General features: G+C 50.7%; 1 protein-coding gene across 1 annotated transcript in view; it reads left to right on the forward strand.

Annotated features, from left to right (window-relative positions):
• The first annotated feature begins 3,553 nt into the window (after window positions 1–3,553).
• TENM4 (teneurin transmembrane protein 4) overlaps window positions 3,554–24,253 on the forward strand; it is a 392,087-nt gene continuing 371,387 nt past the window's right edge. Inside the window, exons 1-2 of the mRNA XM_060102952.1 lie at window positions 3,554–3,791; window positions 6,290–6,559. Coding sequence (XP_059958935.1) covers window positions 3,569–3,791; window positions 6,290–6,559 — 493 coding nt within the window. The 5' untranslated portion in view covers window positions 3,554–3,568. The remainder of the gene's footprint in view (window positions 3,792–6,289; window positions 6,560–24,253) is intronic.

Consider the following 24,253-nt stretch of genomic DNA (forward strand, 5'->3'; position numbering starts at 1 on the left):
AGCCTGTGAGCCGCAACTACTGAAGCCCATGTGCCTAGAGCCCGTGCTCTGCAACAAGAGAAGCCACTGCAGTGAGAAGCCTACGTAGTGCAATGAAGACCCAATGCAGCCAGAAACAAATAAATAAATAAAATTAAAAACAAAAAAGTCATTGTGTTGTCACTGCCTCTCTTCTATCACCACCATGTGTCTCCAGGCTTCCCCACATTAACAGACCTGTTCAGACCTTCCAGATCCATCTGAACCAGCTCCATGTAAAAGAAAAAGAAAAGTGGATTTTAGAATCACTGGCTCACTGGCTGTGTGAACTTATCAACCAACTGGCTCATTGAGTCAGCTCTCTAAAATGAGAAGTAATTAGGGCACTTCCCTGGCGGTCCAGTGGTTAAGACTCCATGCTTCCATTGCGAGGGGTGAGGATTCAATCCCTGGTCAGGGAACTAAGAGCCCACATGCTGTGAGGCATGGCCAAAAAAAAAAGTAACTAGAGTTCTCGTGGGTCTGTGTGGGAAGCACCCGATGCAGACATGATTCTTCCCTTTTCTTGGCCAGAGCCCACTCTCCTTCCCTGTAGATAGACCAGAAATGACCCCCATGTCACCATAAGGAGAAAGTTATACAACTACAATTCATGCTTTATCAAAGCACTCATCATGGATGGCCCCTATGGCTGACACCCCAGAGAGATGGTAGCTGCCCCCGCAAGGCTTGTGTCCTGCTCATCCCTGGGCCCCAGTCCCAGCGTGAGACTGGTCTGTAATGGGTTGTGGAAATGAACTCCTCTGCAAAGGCATATTTGTGTGCTCGGGGCTTACCTGGCGAAGAGTTTCAGCAGGCAATAGGGGTGTGCGTCCGTGAGAGTCGAGTTGGGGTGGCGGGTTGTTCTGTGGGCAGTGAGAGGAAGCAGAGGAGGATCAGGAACGGGCAGGTGGGGAACCCGGAGGTCAGCAGGGTAAGCAGGGACTGACTTGTGTAGGCATGGACGTGTGCGGGTGCTTCTGGCACCCTTCCCGGCACTGCTCCCCCCCTCCAGGGTCTCAGCATCGCTATGCTGCAGACCTTTGCTCCAAGAGGAGCTCTTCTCCACTGTCACTTCTTTCATCCCGACCTCTTCTTTTTCTCTCAATTAAATGCCAATTTGAGGGACTTGCCCGGCGGTCCAGTGGTTAAGACTTCGCCTTCCAATGCAGGAGGTGCAGGTTCGATACCTGGTCAGGGAGCTAAGATGCCTCATGGCCAAAAAAACAAAACATAAAATAGAAGCAATATTGTAACAAATTCAATAAAGACTTTAAAAATGGTCCACATCAAAAAAAAACTTTAAAAAAATGCCAATTTGAGTGTGAACCATGACTGATCTCCCATCGGTTGAAAAAAAGTAAATATTTACTGAATTACTATATTAAGACTGAAAAGGAAATGAGAGCAAGGCAGATGTTCTCCTTGCCTCTGCTTTGTAATAGGGAAGCCATGAGTTTGGGGACTGTGTTCTTAATTTGCAATTACTGAGCCTCTGCCTTGAAGCCAATGTCTTCAGTCAACAGGTACACACTGGTAAGAGACATAGTCATCCAACAATTTAACAGCCTAAAATGTGTCTCAGACTTATTAACATATGTTTGAGGGAACGTTCCTTCTCCAGTTATAACTGACATCTAGCTGGAGCCTTCCAAAGTATGCCTTTTAAAAATAAAAGGTGTTTTTTTTCTGATGATAATAATGGCGAACGTGTATTGAGCACCCATTGTGTATCAGGGATCATATGTACCAGGGACATGTATTAACTCATTTCATCCTCAGAACCACCCTCTTGGGAGGGAAGAGAGCATACTCAGGCCACAGGGATACCGATACCTTCAATGTCCACGATCAAAGGCAGAACTCGGAAATCGCTAGCCCTCAGAACAAAACTGACCCATCAGTGTGTTCAACTTGGCCTACATGTAATAATGGATTACATTTAAAAGTCATACATTTTACATCCAAGTCAAAATTTCCAGCTTGTCATAAAAATTCACAAGACCCCCTACACTCCTATGTCACAGCATTGGTAGGCACTGAACACCCACTGCCCCGTTGGACAGGCCCGCCCTCTTTGTTGGTCAGAGGCCCCACCCTGGGCACTGAGACTCCTTGATGACAGCTCTTGCTCTGTTGTTTCTCTAATAGGACAGTGACGCAGTAGAAGGTTTTGTATACCCGTGTTGCTCTGGAACGTGCAACAATGAAAGCACTGAGAAACTTGTATGTTTCAAGAAAGAGCGCTCATCATCCTCTGTGCAGGATATCCTGCTTTCCTCCTGTGCTGACCTCCTGGCTCTTTTAGGGGGCTACGTTTGCTACCCCAGAGCCAAAGGAAGACATTTGGAAAGAGAAACACGGTGTCATAACAGCTTTAAAAAATGTGTTGGCCTAGGGCAAAAGGGTCAAGATGGGGAAAAGAGGAGAAAGGGAGATTAGGAGCTTCCTACCAGCCACACAGCCTGGCAAACCCGACATATGCAGCAGGTGCTGCGGCTTCCCCAGGTGCCGACGGTGCCGCCAATGAGATGGATGAGTCTGGAGGTGACGGAGTTCTCTGATCAGCATGGTAGTCCAGGCCCAGTCTAGCTGGAAGGACACTTCTGTGTGGTGGGAGGGAGGGGCTCAGGGAGCATAATAAAATAGGAAAAACTCGGACTTTAGAGCCAAACAGACCTGGTTTCAGATCCTGACTTTGATACTTACCACCTGAGTCACCTTGAGGGAGGTTTGGAACCTCAGTTTTCTCATCTGCCAGATGGAGACTGGTTGGCTGTTTAATTAAATATGCATTGGAGGCACCAGGCTTCACTTTAGGTGCAAAAGATCAGGAGTGAGCAGAACAGGTAAGGCCCCTGCTCTCATGGTGCTTACATATGAGTGCAAGGAAACAGACAATAAGCAGGTGATTATTTAATTATCTGGTGGTGATAACTGTGGATTGGTTGTTTATACCTTGGCTCATTTCCAGAAAAGGTTGGAGATAGTAATAATATCTCAGGACGTGTGACAATTGAGATAATATATGCAAAGCGCTTACCCCAGTGCCTGAATATAGTCGTTCATTTCACAAATTCTTAAAGAGCCCCTGTTCTGTGTGAGGCCCTGTCCCAGCCGGAGGCCTGATGGGAACACACACATGATTCACATCTATAGCGGATCGGGAAAACTAGTGCCCTCTGGCCTTTGTTGTCAGCTTCCTTGACAGGCATCACTGAAGGAGAGGCTGAGGGCATCTCCACAGGGGAGATAGGTCGGTAGTGTAGCAGGAAGAGAAAGGATTCATCATTACAAGCCTTGGGTGCAAGTCCCCCTGTGCTACTTATGGCTGCGTGGCCGTGGAGCGACGCCCTCACCTCCAGAGCCTGAGGCCCCTTGTCCACAGCGCTGCCGGGTGAATCGAGGTCCGGGATGGACCCGGGGATTGCCTTTGCCCCCTGGGGCCGGAACTGACGCCCTTTCTTTGGTTTCTCGGGCTCCAGACCACTCGGCCCTGAGTGCGGCGAGAACGCTGTTCGTGGATGTGGAGGAGCGCCGGCCGGAGGCCATGGACGTGAAGGAGAGGAAGCCGTACCGCTCGCTGACCCGGCGCCGCGACGCCGAGCGCCGCTACACCAGCTCGTCCGCCGACAGCGAGGAGGGCAAGGCCCCGCAGAAATCCTACAGCTCCAGCGAGACCCTCAAGGCCTACGACCAGGACGCCCGCCTCGCCTACGGCAGCCGCGTCAAGGACATGGTGCCGCAAGAGGCCGAGGAGTTCTGCCGGGCAGGTGAGGGCGGCCGGGGCGGGGCTTGAGGCGCGCCTGCGCACTGGTGTACCTCCCCTCCCCCCCGGGCTTGGGCGCGCTTGAGCAGCGACTGGAGCCCAGCGAGGTGGAGGGCGCCCGTGGGCACCAACACTCCGCTAGTTTAGCACCTAGATCTGGTCCGAGCCTGCCCTGTAGTTCGTTCTTAGTTCATTTTCATGCTCACCCCCCTCGTGGGCGTAATGAGGTGGTTAGGAGCTGAGTTCTGACCGCCACCGGCTCGCCTCTAAGCCTCCCCTGTTAGGTGGCCATGAGTACTCGCTACTGCACTGAATTGTCCTGAGGAGTAATGAGATGACGCGTTGCGAGGTAAGTGCGATGATGCCATGCCTCTCCCACTAGGTCTGGATCCACAGGAAGGCTGGCCTGTTAACAAGGCTGCCTCTCCTGCTTTAAAGACGAGGGGTCTTCAGCTCTTTCCCATTTGTGGTCGACAGCTCAAACTCTGCTATCAGACAGACCTGATCTGAATTCTGGCTCTGCCATTGTTACTGCCCTCAGTGTCTTCACCTGGGCAATGGGATCACAGCCATGCCTCCTAATTGAAAGGTGGTGGGGAGGATTGATGAGGACTGGAAATGGAGCACTTGACACAGAGCAGGTGCTTCAGAAATGCTGCCTGCTACTGATTGTCATCTCTGGGTCTCAGTGAGGGGAGGGGACAAATGGTGAGCCCTGCCAGGCCCAGGTTGGCCTGGATGCCATCCTAGCACGTGAGGCTCCAAAGGGAGCCCCTCTTATCTTCATAAATAACAAATGAGAAGCATTCTCAGCTCATAGGCAGGCATGGGCACTGCAGCTTACAAAGTTCTCTCTCTCCCATTACCTCCCTGGAGCCTCAAAAATCCTGTGAGGGTAGCCGAGTTCTCTCCTCGCACCTTCCCTCTCCCTTTATCCATCCTCCAGAGTGCTACCAGAGAGTGTCTGTCTGATTATTTAACTACCTTTCGCTGAGCACTTACTCTGTGCCAGGCTGGACACGGAGCTGACTAGGACCCCGGGAGGCACAGGGGTTCCTGGTTAAGAGCGATGCACACGACTGGGAGAGGAGCCCATCGCTCGGGGCTCCCCTCCTGCCTCACTGGCAGTTCCTTCTTCCTTCCTTTGCAGGCTTGTCCTCTTCAGTCCTGACCCTGGTTGCGGGATCCTTCAAAGCATGGGCATCTTCCTCTTCTCTCTACTTACTCCGCTCACTCTCATCCACAAACCTCTCCTCTGAGCTCCCACCCTGATACCCCACCCTCTGCCTCTGTGCTCCCGGGACACTCTCCGTGGATCCCCCCTCTTTGGGCTTTAGCCCTTCATCATGGCCTGGGCTGTGTGTCCCCCACTTGACTGTGAGCCCTGTGAGGTCAGGCGCCACGCCCTGCTCGTTGCTGTACATTAGTACCCGACGGCAGCTTGGATTGGGTTAAATGTGGTGCTGCCTGGTTATAAGTCCATTTCCTAGATCGGTGGTTTAACTGGAATATGATCCTTAGCGCCTTCGTCTACCGGTCTTCCTCATCCCCCCAAACACTCATGGGAATGTTAAAAATATGGAAGAAGCTGTTCCTGAGTAAACACTGAGTACTGTGGAGGCTGTGTTTCCCATGGAAGTCAGTATCCCCTTTGTCCCTCAAACACTGATCCCTGAGTGAACTTCCCTCACCCGTGTCTTCCCGGCTTCTGTCATGGGCACAGCCGGGCTTTCCCGGGGCCTCGAGAGACCTGTCAGCAGCCCAGCCTCGGCTGTGTGCTTGGCTCCCTGGGTTACCCCAGAGGCTGCTGGTTCCTGTCACAGCCCACCTGGCGTGAGGAAACAGAAGGCAGAGCCGACCTCCTTGTGCAAGGCCCACTTTTCTCAGCCAGTCACCATCTTCTTCACTTTCCTGCTCCAAGCTTTCCTGACCTGGCTGGAAAGGAACGTCTGGTCCCAGGGAACCACTGGCATTTCATGGACCAGGCTTCTGCCCTGCTCAGGAGCCCCCCTTGCTGGCAGGCCCTCCCTGGGCTGGAAGAGGAGAGCTGAAGCTCTCCGTCCAATCTAGCAGACATGTACTGAGCCCCTACTGGGTACGGGGTTGCCTTCTAGGCCCGGGGATTTAGGAATGAACGGGACACAGTCCCTGCCCCCGTGGAGCCATCTCAAGCAGAGGACCCAGGCTCTTACGCAGTTCTGCTCTGCAGGATGACCAGGGCCGAGGACTCTCAGAGGCAGCTCGGAGGAAGAAGCAGTGACTCCCACACAGGGTGCAGGATGAGGGGAGGCTTCTCAGACAAGGGACCATTTGTATTGGGCCCTCCATAAAGGGGTGGAGGGTTCGGGCTGGTGGAGAGGGTGCAGAGGAAAGGCCCGGGCATCGAACATCACAGTGAGCTCAAAGGACAAGAGTGAGTCCTAGGGTAGGGGCCGGGCTTCTGGTGGGGAGATGCCCCCCACCCCTCACGCCCTGATCCCGCTCCCCTGCCTTCCCTCCTAGGCACCAACTTCACCCTGCGTGAGCTGGGCCTGGGGGAGGTGACGCCCCCGCACGGGACCCTGTACCGGACAGACATCGGCCTCCCCCACTGTGGCTACTCCATGGGGGCCGGCTCCGAGGCCGACCTGGAGGCCGACACTGTGCTGTCCCCCGAGCACCCCGTGCAGCTGTGGGGCCGCAGCACACGGTCGGGGCGCAGCTCCTGCCTGTCCAGCCGGGCCAACTCCAACCTCACGCTCACCGACACGGAGCACGAGAACGCGGAGACCGGTGAGTGGCCCGCCTGGCCTGTGCCGGGCGCCTGGGTTATGGGGCCGGGGTTTTAGTCACAGTATTGATCTGCTCCATCCCTTGGGGCTCCGGTGAAGTCGGTGGAAAATTGCTTTGCTCTCCGTCGTCAAAAGGAGAGCCTCTCGCAGGGTCACGTGAAACCCCCGCCCGTGGGTGACAGGCCGGAGACGGGTTGCCGCACTTTCATTCCAGATGAGAGGGGTGCCGAATAGGGCAGGGTTACTGCTTACAGGGTGCCTGTGCGGGTGGGAGCAGACGGGCCGGAGGAGAGTGGAAGCCCATCCCCTGCAGCTCATCCTCTCTGGCGGTCACCATGCCTGGTCCTGCGGAACTCTGCTCACACAGCCTCCAGGGGCCCAACCACCCTGGGCGCCCGTCACGCGTGCTGCCCCACCCCAGTGTCTTACGCTGATCAGCGGATAGCTTTCCCATGAAAACTGTCATGCTGGAGTAACTTAAAACTCGTGTTTTTACCCCAGCTTTCCCATGATCTCATCTGCAGATTGGAGGAAGTGCTATCTCTGGACTCTATTCCACTCTCATCTCTGTAGCTCTCTTCCAAGTCTGGAGAGATGCTGTGGGAGAAAAAGAGGACAAGTTATTCACACATCTCCTTTTTTGTGGGGAAGGAAAGGGAGCCGCGTTTCAGGATATTCCTCTTCACTCTCGGACCTTGCTGGCAGATCTCTGAGGGGCCCTGAGATAGAGGCAGCCCTGCAGTGGGCCACCCGCTGAGGGAGTTTCCCTTTCTGTGGCATCTTGTGCCCATAGTCTCTGGGCAGCTTGTGGATGAGGCCTACGTGGAGGAAGGAGGGTCCTGGTGGAGTCTGGCAGCAAAGACTTAGGGAGGGTGGCAGAGACCAGGACAGCCCCTCTGCCCGGGGGAGGGCTTTGTTCCCCAGACGTGCAGGGAGGGGATCTGCTGGCCCTGCCACACCAGAGGTGGGCAGGGGGACGTGGGGATGGCAGTCTGAACGAGAACTGGGAAGAACCAAGCCAGGTACCAGTGCCCCCTACTGGTTTCCAGCTGTAAATGCAGGATCCTTTGATTCCTCCCCAGGATGTGGGGGGAATTGGAGAAGTGGTTTAGGGGTGGCGGGGGCGTGTGTGGAGACACCAGGTCAGAGGTGAAGGCTTAGGTGGGTTAGTCTCTGGAAAGGATGCTCCAGTGGGTTATGCACGACACAATCCCAGATTTGGGATCAGGCAGGAGACTAGGTAAGGTCAGGGTCAGGTGGAGAAATCCATCTCCTAAAAAAGTCAGGTGCAGCAGAATTACAACTATTTGTTCCACCACTGCTGCTAGAGAACTCGGAGTTTTTCCCAGGGACACACCTGTTTGAGGGGTGGAGGAGCAGCAGGTCCCAAATACCAGCTTGGCAGTGTCACCCTCCCCTGACACTCCACCAGCCCTGGGAGGGGGTCAATGACCTCAGAAGCTGAAGGGGTTCCCCTCTGTGTAGTGGGGAGCCATCCACACTCCCTCATCCACCTTCCCACCTCCTAGGCCCAAGCCCAGCCAGCAGCCCCCTTCTCTCTTCTGCACTACACGCTGAATTTGATGTGCGAGGCCTGTGCAGAGAAAATGGTGTCTAACTGGGAGGCAGGAAGCCTCAGCGCCATCACTGACCTGGGGTGTAGCATTGGATAAGTTAGATCCCTTCTCTGGACCTCAGTTTCCTCATCTGTAAAATTAGTTTTAATGAAATCAGCATTCCTTGTATTCTGAGAATGTTAATAGTTCTTAGATGGAAGAGGGGTGGAGGGGAGTGCTCTGTGGTCAAATAATGTAGGAAACACTGAGTTAAAGGAATTTAAACCAGTTTCCTTACTGCAGGACTTCTCAGAGCCTTTAATACGTTAATATGCATGCTAACGGAGATATTAGCAAGGAGGGTTCTATGCAGCATCCCCCAAATTGATCTGAGAATTAAAAACCCTTTATTCTCAGAGCATGCATTGGGACCAGGGTTCCAGTGAACACTTCTGGAGAATAAGTGAGCTGAATCACCTGTAGGCCCTTCTAGATCTAGGATTCTGTGATTCGAAGTCCTTACATTAAGGTGAAGGTGCACAAGAGGAACATGATAGTAATAACAACAATACTAGTTAATACCTGCTACTGATTATTAGACCCCCGTGCCCAGTGCTAAGTGCTTAGCTGTATGATCTCATTTACTCCCTCTACAACACCTTGAGATAGGTTTTATTACCCTCACTGTACAGGATAAGGAATCTGTAGCCCAGAGAGGTTAAGAAACCTGTGTAGGTCACATAGCTAGCGAGACGAGATTTGAACTCAGGCCTGTATGATTCTAAAACCTTTACCCTTGTGGCCCTAATTATAGTGAATTTCCTCTGCAGCAAAGTACTTGGGTTGTTTGTTCGTTTGAAGGCTTCTTGCCATGGTGACAAATGATCATTTTTCCATAAAATCATGACAGAGTGAGGCACACACCACCCACTTTATTGTATATTCCCTGAGAGCTGAATTAAGCCTCTGTTGGGTGATAACGACATAGTCGGCGAGCCTGAAGAGCTTCAGGCTCTGATAACAGGGACAGGGAGATGGTTGCCTGCTTCCCTGGCCACACCACCCTCTCCTTCTGATCATGCATTTCGGCATTGGGCCATAGCACTCTAAGTCTCAGTGTGCTCACGGAAGATGGGCAGGCAAAGGAGGTGGGCAGGTGGATCTAACAAAGAGCTCCTCCCTGGCCGCCTCATCCCTTCCAGGCCTGGACTTCCAAACTCAGACATCCTGCACCTGTCCACTTGCTTCAGGCTGGAAAATTATATTAGTGGCTTTGCTATACTGGAGTCTAAATAATGACAGTAACTCATCCTGGCAGTGAAGGAGCCATAGGGATGGCTCCCCTTTATCCACCAAAGGAGGTTGACAGCTTTTTTGTCAACCAGAACTTACAGCTGAGGACTGGGCTCAGAGGTGAAGGGCGTGCGGCGGCCGTGTACCTAGCTGAGCTGGAGCCAGGCTCTATGCAGAAGTCTCCGTTCTTTCCCGACTTCCCCCCTCTTCTTCCTGCCCCTTCCGCTCTCACATCTTTCTCCCCTGCCCTCGTCTCTTTCTCTCGCATTCATCCCCCTGAGCCCAGTTCTCTCTTTTATCTGTGATGAGAACTCTGATCTCACCATCAGAACAGGGCTTAACTCCATTGGACATATCAGCCAACACATCGCATTACGGCCAGTTTCAGGAGCAGGGGGAGGCCATGCTGAGGACCTTTCATGTCAAGCTGCTGCACAAGGGTCCTTGCCTTCAACCCTCATGACAGCACCGTGGCACTCCCATTTCCCAGATGGGAAAACTGAGGCTCCCAAAAGGTCAACTGACTTGCCAGAGTCGGCAAAGCTTGGATTTGAACTCAGGTCTCTCTGATGCTATAGTTTGAGCCCTCTGCCCGCCTCTTTTGGAATCAGCAGTTGAGGACACCAAAGCATGACCCCCAGCAACTTCCAGCCACAGGAACATCGACTCTGCCTCCACATCCGGCCTTGCATTAGTCAATAGTAATTGTCAACAGTATTGATAGTGGTGGAGGCTTTTGCTGAGGTCATGGTGAAGCTGCATGCAGCTGCCATCAATAATAACTTTTTATGGGGTCCATTAAAGCCAATTTCTGCCCCCGGAGTTTAATGTCAGCAGCTTTTATGTCACTGCTTAATATCCAAAATAAATACAGAATTGACGGGGTAATGTAAACACAAATCTTTCCCCTCAGGGGCATCAGGCGGAGCCGGCCCTCAGGCCTCTCCTGCTGGTGGAGCCACGGCAAGCAGGAGCTGGCATCATGCCAGGCACACACTTGGCATCCTCTAAGTGTTTTTTAGAAAACAGAGGTTGCAATGTGAGCTCCATTTCCAACCATGGGGTCAGGTGGACACGGTGTCTGTTTTGTAGATTCGTTCTGTGATTTGTTCTGTAGCTATGCTGAGCTCCTTCAGTGGACCAGGCATCGTTCTAGAATCAAGAATCTAGGTGAATAGCAGGGGAGGTGGAGCTGTGACAACCTTGCAGCCCTATCTGTGGTGGAGGTTTAGCAGGCAGTGTGGCAGGGTGGAAAGAGCTGGTTCCAGATCTGGTGGGGAGACTTGGTCTCAAATCCTGGACCATGTCCCAGTTCTGAAACCTTGAGCAAGTCACCTCACCTCTCTATGCCACAGTTTCCTCATTCCTAAAACAGTGTGCCAGTGCTTACCCAGGGCTGGGAGAAGGGAAATGGGGAGTTTGTGTTTAATGGGTATCAAGTATCAGTTTGGGATGATGGAAAATTTGTGGAGATGGATAGCGATGATGATTGCACAGCAATGTGAATGCACTTAATGCCGTTGAATCGTGTGCTTAAAAACGATTAAAAGGGTTTTAGCTAAAGAGCTGTGGGGTGACCGTAGAAGGAGCCATTCGTTTTCCCCTGAGGGTGCAAAGGCTCATTCCTTCGTTCCACTCACATTGTGCACCAGAGTTTGAAGGCCAGCCGAGTAGGATTGCACTGAGCGTGAGGGATCTGAGAGAGGCATTCCCAGTAGAGGCAGGTTGCTGGAGCCAAGGTTTGGAGGCATTGAGAGGTGTGGTGGGTCTGGGGAATAGTGAGAATTTACTCCTGAGCTCTAACCCCAGAGGCAAGTTGAGAAATTCACTTAGGAAAGAAACAAGGAAACAATCACAGTCACACCCAAATTATCAAGCAGCCTGGGTATCAAAAGAGAAATTACTGGTTAACCTAATTAAGCAGCCAAATTGTTTATTGAGAGTCTGTAGATTAGGTGAGCATCTTCAAGCACAGTGAGAAAGCAGCTCATTACCAATTTAACTCCATTTATCCTCTACCCTCCCTGGCCCCATGCTCGCGAGATTTAGTTTTAAAAATCTGTAAGAAAAGCTCTCATTAATTCCCTGAGTGGCCAGAGTACTGTAGCTACTCAGCCATTGGATACAAGTCTCCCTCCTCTAGGACAGGAAGCTGGGTTCGTTCAGCTGGGGTAGGGATTATACCCATATATTTGACTACCCTTCTGGCCCATAAGCAGGCTCACACTCCCTCCCATACTGCAGAAGTACCTGATGTTTTCAGGGAATTAGAGTCTCTTACTGGACAGAGTTATCCACAAAATGAGGACTGTAAGCCCCCAAGTTCCAAAAAGGATTGAGGAGGGCCGAGTACATTCAGAGCATCTGAGAATCTGGGAGCTAGAAGGAACCTTAGAGATAAAAAACGCATTGATTCTTAACCTTTCCCCATTTCCTAGTTCTCTTAGTCAAGAAAACTACGATTTAGAGAGGTTAGGTGACTTGCTAACAGTGGCATAGCTAGTAAACGGCAGAGCCAGGGTTTGAATCCAGATCCGCCTCACTCCACTGTTATCTTTCTTGACCAGTGCACTCTGCAGTCTGTTCTGTTTTACAGAAACATGTTTTCATTAGCTCAATGCTAATAAAATATACACAACCTGAGAGATGATTCTTGCTGTATCCAGAAGGTAAACTTCTTTGTCACTGTTAGAAACTGCTGGAAGAGAAATTGAATCCGTAAACTGTTAGAGCTACTCAGGACCCTAGAGATGATACCAGGTCACTCTCTAATTGTGACGTGCTGGAGAGAAGACATTTAAAGTAGACATTGTAGAGGTTTAAGGGAAAAAGTCCAACCAGTAGGTTTCTGAGAAGGTTTTATGGAAGAAGTGCTGGTCCCTGGGCTTTGAGGGACGGGAGGGATTCTACCAGGTAAGGAGGGGGAAGAAAGGGCATTCTCTGTGGATGAAGGCATGGAGGAGGACAAATGTCAGGTGTGTGCCATGAGGCTGGAACATCGGGTGTGACTGGGGATATGGGGGCAGAGTGTGCTGGGAGGGAAAGTTGGAGAGTTCGGCAGATCCTCTGTCATTTAACAGCTGTTTGTTGAGCACCTACTGTTTTAGGTATTGGGGTTCCAGCCTGATCCAGACAGACAAAACTGCCCCCTCATCAGTGGGGAGACTGATCAACAGGTTTAAAAACTACATTATATAGGATGTTTCAAGATGTTAAGTGTTACAGGAGAGGGGATAGGGAATGCCAGGGTGGGACTGGGGGTGCAGCCAGAGGAGGCTTCACTGAGAAGATAGCACGTGAGGTAGGCGAGGGAGCTGGTGGCGAGGAAGTCTGGAGGGAAAGCCATCCCGGCAGAGGGAAGGGTGGGTTCAGGGGCCTTGGGGCAAGAGGGTGTCTGGATTGTTCCAAAACATCAGGGAGGCCAGTGTGGCTGCAGTGGGGAGGAGATCAGAGAGGGCACGTGGGGTAGGGCCCACGTGCAGGCCATTGCAGGGAGAATCACAGGAGGCTCCGGGCTGGGGACTGACAGGGTCTGACTGATACTTGGACAGGGTCATTCTGGAAGCAGCAGTGTTGAACTCCAGTGGGCTGTGTCTGAGTAGGAGGCTACTGCAGTAATTCAGGAAAGGGGGTGGGCGCTCAGGCCAGGACCAGTGCATGGAGGTGGTGAGGATGGGGTCTGTACCTGGGGAGGGGAACCAGCCGCCCTTCCCTGCTCCACCCCAGGGCCTCGTGAGCAGTGAGGAAGACCACAGTATTCTTAGGTTCTGTGACCAAGATGGGGTCCCAGGTACTCTAAGGGGAGGGGGCTCACACCTGATCCTTCTCCTGGCCTCACAGCTCCTTCAGCCCAGCTGCAGAGTCCTTTAGCGTTGGCCTGTCCCATGCCGCTCCGCACTGGCTCTCTCAAAGCTCATGGCCTTGGTCATGAACCACACCCCTTGTCCGTTCCTCACACCATACTCCCTCCATCCAGTTGCTGATCATCTGGATCTCTGACCTTGTTGCCCGACTCCCGCTCCCAGCCTTGTCATGCTGCCCCCAGGAGACTCTTGGTCCCATCTCTTTGGTTACCATCTTGGCTTCTCTGTGTCCATAATTCCAGCCCTTCCTTCTGCTCAGCTGCCTCAAACTGCCTTGGTGAAGTCTGACCTGGGGCCTCCTCTCCATAGCACCACCTCTGCTGGAATTGCTGTGATCTGGGAGCTGGTATCTGACAGCCACTAATATTGTTGTTCTTGTGAGTTCCTTGTAAGAAGACTTTAAATACATCCCACATCAGCTCCCCACTGGTGCGCACTGCAGCACTCCCTGGTGGGCAGTACCTGCTAATGCAAGCACACCCTCCTGAACTGGGAGGAGGGAAAAACAGACCCGGAAAGCTACGCTAAATTAAGATAGATTGCATTTGTGAAACTAGGTTAGGATCCGCTGTGTGTGCTGAGAGGTACAGTGATCTAGAGTTTTGCTTTTAATTTGAGCCAACATGACTTTCAGTTCCAGTGGAAGCAATGATGTGCACAATGACCAAACTTCCTACCAAAAGACATTTGCAAGGCATTATTTCCTATTGTAAGCTCAGCTTTGTCCAGGGAGAGTGGCTCTTGGCCGGTTTCAACTTCATATAATCCAGGATGACTTCAGGGAAGAAAGAGAGTAACCGATGGTGAGGAAGGAGCTTCCTGCCCAGAGGAGCCTATTTCCAGTGCTGGGGTGTGTGGAATCCAGGGATGAATCTGGTTTCAGTGTTAGACTCTATCACCAGACCCAGTGTGACCTTGAGCAAGTTACTTCTCCTCTCTCGACGTCAGTTTCCCCCTGAGCCAAATGGGATCATTGGACTCTCAGGCAGCAAGGTAACTGGGAACAGCATGGGCTTGGAATCACACTCAGAATCCCAACTCAGCCACTCAGGAATTGGGTGATGTTGTGCGAATGACTGGATCTCACTGAGCCTCAGTTTCTTCATCTGCAACATGGGAATGAACACATGCCTACCTCCTAAAGCTGTAAGGAGCACAAAAGGCAAGTGTGCACGTGAAAGATACAGGGCTTCCTTTTCCCAGCTGTGGGCTGTAACTGATCCTGAAATCAGTGCTGTGTTTCCGCACCATCATTTAAAATAATGGGAATGAATGGATGGGAGAGGAGCAGAATAGAATAGAGTACATCAAACATAGTGAAGTCAGTGTTATTTTGTGAATTTTTATTTTAGCTGTACTTTACACACAGCACCTGTACTGGGTCGCCACTTACAGTGTATTTCTTACTATGCAATTCAGTTAAAAAAAATAATAAGTTTAAAAGATGGTACTTGGCACATAACAGGACCTGATGAATGTTAATTCTTTTCCTTCAAGGACCCCTCAGTTTGAAGATTCCATGATTCATGCTGTCATAGTCTTGTCTAAAAACTATTGGCGTAGTATTTCGAGGGCCCCCTTATGGAGAATGAGTGCATTTCTGGGCAGGGCCTCATGATTCAGTTAAAAGAAGCTGGGCTCCAGGATCAGATGGACTTGCCCAAGGTCACACGGCTTATATAATGACAGAGCTGGAATCCCTGGGTTGTAGGACCTGGCCATCTCTCCCCTTCCCTCCCACAGCTTCCTCTTATGTAAATGGCTGTTGGGGTAACTGATAAGCCCTTGAGTAGCTACGGGCAGCAGAAAAAGCACCCCAAACAGGATGAGATGACAGGAGGATACAGGGGCCTTAATCTGGGTTCACGTAACCAGCTGAATCTCTCCATCAGCACAAAGGCAACTGGAGAGGAACCCAGGGCAAATATGCACAGGCACCACATGCAGCCAGCGTGTCGAGATGAATTTGGCTTCCCCCAGCCCATGGATCCTTGCCACAAATTTAATTTCACACTAATCAACCCAGGCAGACTGACCACAATATAGAAATGACTTTCTTTCCTTTAACTTTGGACTGGAGGAAAACATGTGAAGCAAAGTGTGAGGAAGGGCTCCTGGGGGTTCATATGGGTTTGAGACATGAAGCATAGCGGGCAGAGAGGGACAGTCATGACCCACAGGATCCCCGGAACCAGGCTCAGTGCAAACCCCACAAAAGACCTCTTTAGGGAAGAGGCCTCAGAGAAGCCCAGACCCTCCCCCAGACTCTTCCCAAAGCTACAGGCCCAACTTCCTCTGATGCTGGGGTGCAGCAGTGGTGAAGGAAAGGAGCATTAAACTAGCCTCAGGTCTGACTCCTAGCAGTATGGACTGTTGGGGAATTAGCAAGAAGTTTGTCATGGCTAGCCTATGGAAATTAAGAGTTGAGGCCTGAGAGGAAAGCTGGGTTCCAGCATGGTAGACGATGGTTCTGAATCGCTGGCTTCAGCCTTTCCCGTGAAGGTCATAAGAAACCCCAAAAAAAGGTTTAAGCAGGGAGTGGTCAAAGGTGGCAGGTACTTTCCCTGATTCAGATGAGGACATCAGCCCATTAGATAGAGGGTTTTTCCCCCCATTTTATGGATGTTGAATGGATGGAATTGTGTCCCTCCCTAACTTCTTACGTTGAAACTCTCACCCCTAATGTGATGCTATTTGGAAATGGGGCCTTTGGGAGATATTTAAGCTTATTAGGTAAGATTATGAGGATGGGGGGCCCCTCCTGATGGAATTAGTGCCTTAGGAAGAGGAAGAGAGAGATTGCTTTCTCCAGGCACATACACTGAGGAAAATCCGTATGTGAACACAGCAAGAAGGCAGCGGTCTGCAAGCCAGGAAGAGAGTCCTCACCAGAACCTGACCATGCTGGCACCCTCCAGAACAGTGAGAAAACACATTTCTGCCATTTAGGCCACCTGGTCTGGGTACCCCAGGCTGACTAAGGCCCCAAAAGCTTAAGTCACTTGCCAGCCAGGAGATCACAAAGCTGATACGTAACACAGGGCAATTAGAATCCAAAGGTCTTACCCCTGACCACATTGCCTCATGGAAATAGGAATGCAAAAATTTGAGTGAATGACAACCAATGCTTTTGTGGTTTAAAAGGTGCCAAAATCCCCTCCAAAAAAACCGCAACTTACACTTATAAGCACAGACTCTGGAGCCAGACTGCCTGGGTTTGAACCCCAGCTCTTCTACTTGTTAACTGTGTTACCTTGTGTTACACAAGGCAAGTTTCTAAATCTCTCCGTGCCTCAGTGTCCTCACCTATAAAATGGGGATAATTCTGCTGACTGCCTCATTTCATGGTTATGAATTAAATGAGCTCAGAGAGTTACAGCACCTAGGATAGTGCCTGGCACCTAGGTAGTGCTATATAAGCGTATAGTGTTGTTATTATCAATTGTGCAGCATTTTGTGAATCACAAAGTGTTTTCACTTTTTGTTTAACATTTGCAACGACCTTTGAGATAGAGGTCTCATCATCATTTGAAGGTGCTCTGAGATCACAGAGCTGGAAGGTGGCAGAGATGGGATTCAACCCCAAGTCTCTCTGACCCCGCACCCACGCACTGCTGTTCACAACTACAGGCAGACCTCAGAGGTGCTGTGGGTTTGGTTCCAGACCACTGAAATAAGAGAGTATTGCAGTAAAGCAAGGCACACAATTTTTTTTTGGTTTTCCAGTGCATATGGAAGTTATGTTTACACTATACTGTAGTCTATTAAGTGTGCAATAGTATCATGTCTAAAAAAAGTTATATACATACCTTAAATAAAAAATACTTTATGGCTAAAAATGCTAACCATTATCTGACAACGCAGGGTTGCCACAAACCTGCCACAATTTTTAAAAAATGAAATACCTGGGAAGCGCAATCAAATAGGGTATGCCTGAATATATGGCAGCTGGTCAAAGCCGACTCCCCAGTTGCCAAGCTGGCTCCCCAGTTGCCAAGGTCAAGTGTGAAAAGACTCCAACAGGCCTGATTTTCCTCAGACCAGTTTCTCCCAGTCGGCTCTGTGAGAAGGCTCTCAGACCAGGCTCTCTGTTCTGGAAGAAACTTTCCTTCAAAGAAATAGGCAAACCCTTTATATTCAAGACACCAAAGAGGACTTTTCTTTCCACTACCGCTCAGCAACCTGGCTCCCAAGTGAGCGTGCCGCTCTTCACTTTGTAGGACCTTAACTACAAAACAAATTGCTCTCCTGAATGTGCCCCCAAGAAGGAAGTAATCATATGGAACAAACCAAAGCATGGTGTAAACAAATTACAAACAATTGTAAACACTTGTTGACTGTTCCAGCTGCTGTATGGATGGCAGAGGGAGGAGAGAGGAGCCATCATGGGTGTGAAGTGGGCTGTGAAAAGGCAGAGGAGGCTCTGCAAACAGGCACCAAACGGCTAAGTCAGAAGTTAGCATGTGCCAAGCGAGGCTCCTTGGGCATCTCCCACCCTGCGGCCTCACATGGTTGGAAAAGGAGAGAAGTGGCTAAAGCCCAAAGGATTTACCCCGCTTTCTACCTGCATCCACCACTTTCAATAATTTCCTACCTCAGCACTAGAGTTAGTGCTAAAAGACGCGTTTTAGTTGGAGAAAATATCGTGTCATTTTTTTCCCCACTGGATCTAACAAGCTCTTCAAGTGTCTGCTCTGGCATTTGGCTGTTATTCTTCACACTTAGGAAGTATGTCAGAGCTCATGACCCCATCAATACGTGACATTTCATGAATTATCACATTGCCACCTTGGCCCAGGGCACCTGAGCCCCCATCCTGTCTTTGAACCCTGACAGTGGACCTTCGAACTTGAAGCCTGTGTCGAGGGGTGTTGAAGGCTCTGTGAGTCACTGGGAGGACTCACAGGGCTCAGCACATAGTGGGACTCATGGCTAATATTTATTATAGCAAAAGGATAAATAGCAAACCAGCAAAGGGGAAAGACGCACAGGGCGAAATCCAGGGGAAACTAGGTGCAAGCTGCCAAGCGTTGTCTCTTAGCAGAGTCACTCAGGATGTGCTTGATTCCTCCAGCAATGAGCTGTGATGACAAAAGTGCTATCCAGCAGGGAAGCTCAAGAGAGACCCCTTGACCAAAGATTTTATCGGGGGCTGGTCACACAGGCACCCTCTGCCCAGCACAGGCTAAAATGCCAGACTCTCAGAGGGAAGCAGGTATTTAGCATAAGCCCTCATTATTTGTCCACACAGTCTAGGCACAGTAAGCCACCCTTCTCATTTAGAGAAGGTTCTATATCAGGTAAGGAACTGTTTACCAGCCAGGTTTCCAGATGCCAGCCAAGAGCCAACCTTGCAAGCACCCTTTTCTAAGGATCTTAGGCTGCTGTGTTGACTCTTCTCTGCACAAGCCTCTGGTCCTCCCCTCCTGTTTACTAGTGAGTAATCCTAGCTGCTCACCCAGAGTATACCTCTCAGGTCAGCTGTGTAGACCTTTCTCTATGCTTCGTCTTTCAGGCATTAACAGTGATTGTAAACTTTATTGAGAAAGAAAGAAATTAAGAAATTGCTTAATACAGAAAGCTCACTACTGGTGCTGGTAATGAAAGAGAAGAGAAAATAAAATGATGGATCTTAGGAAAAAGAAAAACATGGTAAATGATCTCACAGCAGGACAATGCTACTTGGTCTACAGTGGTATTGATGGTTTGAGGTGGGGGGGAGGGAAGTTGTGAGGCTCAGTGACTGAACAGGTGCCATGGACACGTGTGCATCCTTTCAGTAGTACGTCGCAGGCAGTGTGTTAGTGCTGCACGAATGCTGAGGTGAAGCAGGCATGATCTCTGGCCCCAGGGGCTCACGGTGTAGAGAAGACAAACACATAGCTAGGCAGTATCCCACAGAGTGCCACGTGAGTGCCATCACTGACCCTGGATGGCCGTCAGGCAGAGGACCAGCAGAAGAAACCTGGCCCTGCTGAGGCAACTGAATGAAATGATTCCTAAGACCTACAGCTCTGAGCACCCATCCAGGGAGAGCTGGGACAGGACCACAGGAAGAAGAACGTTCACCACGATGGCCTCTCAGGCCTACCGATCCTGGAACGCAGCTGTCAGGACTTCCAATGGCAAAAGGCAGCTTGGAGGCTGTGGGTCCAGTGGGCCTATGTGATACAGAAAGTAGGCTAGGGGAGAAAGCTTCACCTGTGGTCAGGTGTGAAAAAGTCCCATACTCCCTCTCTGCTAGGGCAGGGCAACATCCAAATCCCTTTTAGGCCTTCCAGCCAAAGATGACCAGGAACTCACCTGTAGTTGAACCAGGATGGGTTTATTGACTCTTTGCAAAGAGGGAGGACACACATCCTGGGACTTCATTGGGTGTCCCAGGAAAGGGTGTATGAAATGATGTACAGGATGTGGCCGTATATTAGGTTATTTGGGGGAGGGGCAGGTGAGTTCAAGGAAGTGGGGAGCTTTGCCCTGGATACTGTCAGGAAGCAGGGGTGATTCTGTGCCCGGGTGTCTTAAAGAATCGTATGTAGAAGGCAAGAAGAACGAAGTGAGGTTGAAGTTGTAATTGGAAAAGAAGCAGCAGTTACTCGCATCAGCCGGGATGGTGGGGGGCGGCGGCTTTTTGGTCATTTTGTGGTTTGGACAATTTTCAGTTTTTGTCTAAGGTCATACGTGATTGCAGAGTGGCCTTGCCTTTGTCCAGGTCCATTATGATCAGAGTTTCCTGTCTGAAGTTGGTGTGTAATATTGTCTGTATTCAACAGGAGAAAGCCACTGCTGAGCTGTGAGGGCCAGGCCATTCCTGGCTGTTAGGAGCTACTTTTGTCTTTCTCATCCCAAGACCCAGTGTCCCAGGATGACAGCTGGCTTCAAGGCCCTTCAGTGGCCTGTCCCACGATAAATCACAGCACCCTGGGAAAATAATAATGAAAATTACTTAGTTAATAAGAAGTACCATTATATTAATTAAGTACTACTAAATAATTACTTAACAATACCTAGGTACTCAATAAATAATAAATGTTATTGAATATTTATTAGAAGTCAGGTACCAGCTGAGCCTCTTTAAATAGATAATCTTGTTTCATCCTCTTAATATCTCAGCATGATTGGTATTTTGTGGGTTTTTTGTAGATGAGGAAATAGAACCTCAGACAGGTAAAGTGACTTCCTGAAAGCCACTTTCACTTTCACTTCCTGAAAGCCACCCCCACTAGGGACAGGTGGGCACTGACAGGGATGGTTTGCCAAGCTGTGGCTGAGACTGGTATTAGTCCGGAGAGTATGAGAGGTCTGAGACAAATCCAAAGTGTGTTCACAGACAGGGCGTTTGGGGGACCACAAAAGTGTCCCAGGCCGCAGAAGTCCAGGCCCTGGCAGAGTGTGGTGGTTCCTGGGAGCGGCTGTCATAGCACCAGCACAGTGAGCCGGTGCCGGCATCCCCAGAGGGGACGGGGGAGCTGGGTCTATTTTTTATTCCTGCACAGCTGGCTGATTCATATGGAAAAAGAGCTGCCCAGGACTTCCCTGGTGGCGCAGTGGTTGAGAGTCCGCCTGCCGATGCAGGGGACACGGGTTCGTGCCCCGGTCCGGGAGGATCCCACGTGCCGTGGAGTGGCTGGGCCCGTGAGCCATGGCCGCTGAGCCTGCGCGTCTGGAGCCTGTGCTCCGCAATGGGAGAGGCCACAGCAGTGAGAGAGCTGCGTACCGCGAAAAAAAAAAAAAAAAAGCTGCCCATTATTAAGTTTGTTTTCTACCACAACGATGTCTTAATGAAACTTAATATCTATAGCTCAGAAGCTGGGGGGAAACTTTTAAGTGGGAGTGATTGTTAACTTTGCCATCTCCTTCAGAGCTCAGCACTGTTTTATGGGTTGAGGGACAGGGGTGAGGGGGATCACAAGACCTGCTGAAGTCGGTGCCTTGGCCGGAGGCATTATTTTTCTTTCCGCGGCCCGTTTTGTATTTATCTAGAAACCTTCTCACAGATTTATGTAGCTCTAGGCAAGACCGTGGTTTATTTATCTGTCTCAGTATAATCGGGACCTGGCACATGACGTTCCATTAATATGTGTAGCTTAGAATGGGTTCTCACAGCGTCCCCCTGATGAATGTTCATGCCCATAGTGCCGAGTTGTAGACTGAAGCCCAGAAAGAGCAAACAGGAGATCAGAACTAATTCTTGTTGGATGCTGTGTTAGTCTGCTGGGGCTGCTGTAACAAAGTACCACAAACTGGGTGCCTTAAAACAACAGGAATGTATTGCCTCACAGTTCTAGAGGCTAGAAGTTTAAAATCAAGCCACTGACAAGGCCATGTTGCCCTCGAGACCTGCAGGGGAATCCTTCCCTGTCTCTTCCTAGTTTACAATGGGCCGCTGTCAATTCCTGGCATTCCTGGCTTGCACAGCACACTCCAGTCTCTGCCTTCATCATCACACGCCTTTGTCCCCACATGTCTCTGTCTTCACATGGCTGTCTTCTTATCAGGACGCCGGTCGTATTGAGTTAGGAGCCCGCCCTACTCCAGTTTGACTTCATCTTAACTAATTACATTGATAATGGCCCTATTTCCAAGTAAGGTCACATTCTTGGGTACTGGGGGTTAGGACTTTGTCTCTGGCTGTTCAGGGTGCTGTAACAAAAATACCATCGACTGGGCAGCTTAAACGACAGACATTTATTTCTCACAGTTCTGGAGGCTGGAAGTCCAAGATCAAAGTGTCTACAGATTTGGTATCTGGGGGGGCCCCCTCCTGCTGCTTTCTTCACATGGCAGACTGGGTGAGGGAGCTCTTCAGGGTTCATCCTCAGGACCTAAGCACCTCTCAAAGACCCTACTTTCTAATACCATCACACTGGGGGGTTAGAATTTGAACATATGAATTGGAGGTGCACGGCTGCAAACATTCAGTCTATAGCAGACTTCAACACACCTTTTTCAGGGAAAAACATTTCAGTCCATGTGAGCTGCCTGTTAGGTTCCAGGCACCATCTCAGGCCCCATCACCCCTCAGCAGCCTGGCTCTTAAGTGAGTCTGCAGCTTCTTAGCGTCCTAGGAACTATAAACAGGAGAAACCATTTTAGTCTGAATGATATGGCAGTTGGAACTCTCCACGCTGGACCACGGGGCCCCTGCGGCCTGGCTGTGGCGTCCCCTTCCTCTCCCTGGCATGTACCACCCCCACGGCCAAGGGAGCCAGGTCAGGGCCCCAAATCTTTTTTTTTTTTTTTTTTTTCCTTTTAAATACATTTATTTATTTATTTTTAGCTGTGTTGGGTCTTCGTTTCTGTGCAAGGGCCTTCTCTAGTTGCGGCGAGCGGGGGCCACTCCTCATCGCGGAGCACGGGCCTCTCACTATCGCGCCCTCTCGTTGTGGAGCACAGGCTCCAGATGCACAGGCTCAGTAGTTGTGGCTCACGGGTCCAGTTGCTCCACGGCATGTGGGATCCTCCCAGACCAGGGCTCGAACCCGTGTCCCCTGCATCGGCAGGCAGATTCTCAACCACTGCGCCACCAGGGAAGCCCAGGACCCCAAATCTTGAGCTTCTTCCAAGACAGTGAGCCCCTTCACTGGTGGTGTGGACGCCGCAGAGAAGATACCTGCCTGAGACCGCGGGGGGGACCCTGTGGCCTTGACTGTAATGCCAGGGGGTGTGAGTGTGTGAGGATACACACATGCGGCTGTGTACAAGTACACGGCTAGGCCTGCTGCTTTCAGTGGGGGGCGGGGATTAGGGTGGTGTGTGTATGTGTAAAGTACGGATACACGTGACAGTGTAGGGAGCATGGCTGCAAGACAAGGTCGGTGTCATTAATGTTAGGGGAATAAATGTCTGACGGTGTGGGAATCACGTGTATAAGGGTGTGAGGGTCTGACTCTCCGTGAGGGTGTGTATGTGTGTGTCTGTGCCCACGTGAGGGAGCAGGTGGGGATTGCCGCCAAATACCTGTTGTATTTTAGACTCAGGCAGCAGGCGAAGGTGAGTCTTTCCTCCCATGACAATGGGGAAGAAAGGCTTTGGGGGCCTTTTTTTGCTTTGAAAAAAGAAAGCAGTGTCATCCAGTTAGTGGTTGTTCATTAGGAACAGGTCCCAGGAAAGCTGCTGTGCGGCAGTACCAATAAATCACTCATTAACTGTCCGCGGCTGCCCGCCTCCACGCCCGCTGCTCTGCAGCTGGAGCTCCATCGGCAGCCGGGCCAGGGCCTATCCACTGTCGATTTATCAGGATAGGGGGTGGGGAATGCATGTCTCCGTAGTACCCACCCTCTTCTAAGACCATCCGCAGGATGGACTGGACCAGAGAAGAGAGGACTGAGCCTCCATGCATTGATTCGTGGACTCAAGTCCAAGTTTCTATGCATAAAGACCCCCCCCACATCCCACCCCTTCTGGCCTCACTGACCTCATCTCTCACCATTCTGTGTTGATTCAGGATCCAACTCAAATGTTTCCTCATCACAGCCTCGCACGTGCCTGATAGCGCTGTTACTAGGCATCTACCTGTGTAGTTTACGGAGGGGAGCAAGCTCGTGGTGGGTACGCAGGAAATAAATTCTTGCCCAACCAGCCTCTGCCAGCTTTCATACCAAAGCAGCATCCACCAGCAATGGTTTAAAGTATGCAATGGAGCTAAAACCACCATAGACTTTCCCATAGGAGGTGGAAAAGTAACCACTGTTTAATGGGTACAGGGTTGTTTTTTGTTTGTTTGTTTGTTTGTTTTGCGGTACGCGGGCCTCTCACTGTCGTGGCCTCTCCTGTTGCGGAGCACAGGCTCCGGACGCGCAGGCTCAGCGGCCATGGCTCACGGGCCCAGCCGCTCCGTGGCATGTGGGATCTTCCCAGACCGGGGCACGAACCCGTGTCCCCTGCATCAGCAGGCGGACTCTTATCCACTGCGCCACCAGGGAAGCCCGAAGGTTTTTTTTTTTTTTTTTTGGCGGGTGTAGAGGGTGATGACAGTGTTCT

The sequence above is a fragment of the Mesoplodon densirostris genome, chromosome 7 (assembly GCF_025265405.1).
Source record: "Mesoplodon densirostris isolate mMesDen1 chromosome 7, mMesDen1 primary haplotype, whole genome shotgun sequence".
In the NCBI taxonomy this organism is placed as follows: Eukaryota; Metazoa; Chordata; class Mammalia; order Artiodactyla; family Ziphiidae; genus Mesoplodon; species Mesoplodon densirostris.